General features: G+C 42.2%; 1 protein-coding gene across 1 annotated transcript in view; it reads right to left on the bottom strand.

Moving 5' to 3' along the window:
• Positions 1–40: 40 nt before the first annotated feature.
• LOC122521019 (zinc finger protein 423-like) overlaps positions 41–3,248 on the bottom strand; it is a 13,855-nt gene continuing 10,647 nt past the window's right edge. Inside the window, exon 3 of the mRNA XM_043641402.1 lies at positions 41–3,232. Coding sequence (XP_043497337.1) covers positions 197–3,232 — 3,036 coding nt within the window. The 3' untranslated portion in view covers positions 41–196. The remainder of the gene's footprint in view (positions 3,233–3,248) is intronic.

Genomic DNA, 3,248 nt, shown 5'->3' with positions numbered 1-3,248 from the left:
CGCATAGACGCAGATATTAAAATATTTGCATCATATTTTTCTTCCTATTTCACGTTTATATAGATCGAGGAAAGAAAAAGATGTCGTATTAAAAATAGGAAGCAAAAAATTGGTCATTGTAAATTAGTCGTCAGTTAGTTGTCCTTAAAATATGTTATACTTTTCCTTTTGTTTCTTTTGTTTTTTTGTTTTTTCTTTAAGCAGGCGTCAGAGTGAAGGATGCGGTTAGCGCACTGCTAATTCGCGATTTAACAGGTAAATAAACGAGAGCCGGTGTAAATCGTTTTTCCGAATTGGAATCGTCACTGTTAACCGATGACGGATCCTGTTGTTCATCGATCAGGAATGGTTGCATTATAGTTTTCTCAATATTTACATTAGCATCTTGAGGCATTGCATAACAAGCTGGTACTTTGTGTCTGTTGGCAATATCCTTTAAGGTTTTACTAAGTTCAGCTATTACGCTGTCAGTTGGATCACCGATAGCCGTGTGATCCTTTTTAACGTGCCTTCTAATCCTGTTTACATTGGTCGTTGCATAACCGCACTGAGCGCATTTGAATGTTCCGTGCGGGGTCACTTGGACCGGGTTGTTGTCCTCTTGAACTTTCAGATTATTTCTCACTTGTTGTTGTTCCGATTGGATTTGGATTGTTGGTTGATTGATTTGCGTTTGATTGATCACACTACTGTCCTCTTTAGTTTCTTCCAATTTGGTATTATTTTTCGGTTCTAAATGTATACCAAGCTTTTCTTGATCAACGTTAGGTGTTTGAAGTATCGGAGGAGGTGTTTGAAATTGCGTCAGCAATGCCGAAAATTGATGTCTCGTTAACAAATGTTGATGCAATTGTTCGGGCTGATGAAATCTTTGCGAACATATAGGACATTGAAGGGTATTATTACTCTCGGTCTCGATATTTTCCTGCGGATTAACGTGAGATCTTTCGTGTAGAAATAAAAATGGCAATACGGTCGTGGAAAAATTGCAATAGGAACAACGATAACTTTTCAATTGTTGATCGTCCGAAGAAGAGCCCAATAAATTCGACAATACTTGATTTCCCAAACCGGTTAAATCGGTCGGTTTGTTTTGTTGAGTCAATTCAAAACCATTTGGTATTTTCAAATTGGACAATTGTGCGCTTGATTTCGACGAATTAGTAGCAGCAGCAACAGCAGCAGTAGAAGCAGAAGCACCAGCCGACCGATTGTTGCTTTTCGTTGACGTTGACGTTTGATTTTGTTGTTCCATCTCGCGCCATTTGTCGATACCATTTTTTCCATGATCGTTCAAAAGATGCGCTTTCAGCCATTTGATACTGCGAAACCTTCTACTGCAAAACGGACAAACCTCGGTAAAATATGTAAAATAACGATGACTCAGATCACCCAATTGTTCCGGTTTCAATGCAGCATCCTCGGAACTGGACGCATCGAACGATTCCTGTTTGGCCGAGGAGGAAGATGAAGTATTTTCGTTGACTATTCCATGACTGTTGTGTTTGTGTACTCTTAAGAAATATTTACTGCACAATTCCTTGTTACAAATGTTACATATTACGCCACCTATTTGCGCGCCGTTTTCTATCTGAATTCCGTGCATCTTTTGCATATGCGTTTTCATAAAATACTTGTTACACAATTCTTTATTACAAATGACGCAGTAACTCGAAGTAGGTGTCATAGACGCGATCTTTTTCTCCGATTGCGTTTGATTGTTACTATTGGGTGTCGTCAGATTGGTCGTCGAATTAATCATCGAACTAGAACTCGTAGTCGTAGGTACTTGTAACAAAGGATTTGGCAGATTAGCTTGATGTTCCTCGACGATATGCTTTTTCAAAGCTTCCTGATTAACATAATCCTTCTCGCACAAGGTACAAAATGCTGTTACGTTCGTACTACTCGGTGATTTTTCTTGACCAGGTGAAAGCGGATTATCCGACACGTTACCGTGTTCGGTAGCCATGTGAATTCTTAATGCGGATCTCGACTCGCATTCTTTTCCACAAATGTTACAGGATTGTAACACCTTACCGATAACCGATTGATCCAAACCATTCAATTGTAGGATCATCGTTTGAAGTTTTTGAAGATCCTCGGAAATGGAATCCGTGCGTTGATCCTGCGACGTGTCCTGATCGAATTCTTGCCTGGGCGAGTGTTCTTCGCCGTTGTTCTCGTGCATCTTCCTGCAATGAGCTTGATAAAGTCCGATAGTTTGGAATCGTATTCCGCAAGGTTTGCACTCGTAATCGTCGTTCGTACGATCGTTGGATTCGGATCCGTTTCCAGATTCGGTTACGATTAAATTTAATGGGCTAGTTTGTACCTGGTGCCAGGTCAAGGCTGCCGCCGGATTGCTGGGTGACTTTTCGTTGTCTTGTATAACGATACCGTGTCGTTTCATTTTGTGGGTACGCAAGAAATACTTGTTGCAATATTCCTTGCAACATATTTCGCAGAAAGCGTCGGGATTGATGACACCCAGACGACGAAGACGATCGGCGTTGAATCCAGAATCGCGTGCCTGTTGGATCGATTGGGGGGACAGGTGTCTCGGTGCTGGCATGAACGTCGTTTCTTCTTGTTCCATGCCGAAGTCTTGTTTGAAAAGTGTCTCGATACCACCAGGACTGCTACGCGGTGTCTCCCTGTCGTCTTCGCTTTGAGAAGCAGGTAAAGATTGATCGGTGTGTTCGATCGATTCGTTGTTGTGCATCTTTTGCTTGTGCTTCCTAACGGATTCCTCGTTTTTAAAACGTTTTTGACAAATTTCGCACGGTACGCTTGGCATCGGCGGAGTGGCAGGTGGTTCCAATTTAATTGTGTTGCTTGAATATCCACCACCAGCACCAACACTAGCACCACCACCACCACCACCGGTTTGAAATAATTGCGTAGGAACATTGTTGGCACTTTCATTCGGATTCGGTCCAGGTGAATCCACGTAAATACCGTGCTTGTTAGCCTTGTGCGTTTTTAAGAAATACTTATTACAAAATTCTTTGTTACACAGATCGCAATAAGCCTCGGGATTGAAGATCCTAACCGGGGCAGGAGCTATCGACGTTCTTGGAATATGCGTGGGATCGGTCAATGGAAATGTTGACAGAGGAAGGTACGATGCCAGGGCACCTGGAAATCCCGATAATGCTTGCAAATGATGATTACCCATTGTCAATTGATTCGACGGTCCTGGCCAAGGTTCCTCGCTTTGCGATTGCATCTGCGTTTGCGATTGC

The sequence above is a fragment of the Polistes fuscatus genome, unplaced genomic scaffold, assembly GCF_010416935.1.
Source record: "Polistes fuscatus isolate 324 unplaced genomic scaffold, CU_Pfus_HIC Scaffold1, whole genome shotgun sequence".
In the NCBI taxonomy this organism is placed as follows: Eukaryota; Metazoa; Arthropoda; class Insecta; order Hymenoptera; family Vespidae; genus Polistes; species Polistes fuscatus.
This window is presented reverse-complemented; position numbering and strand designations above follow the sequence as displayed.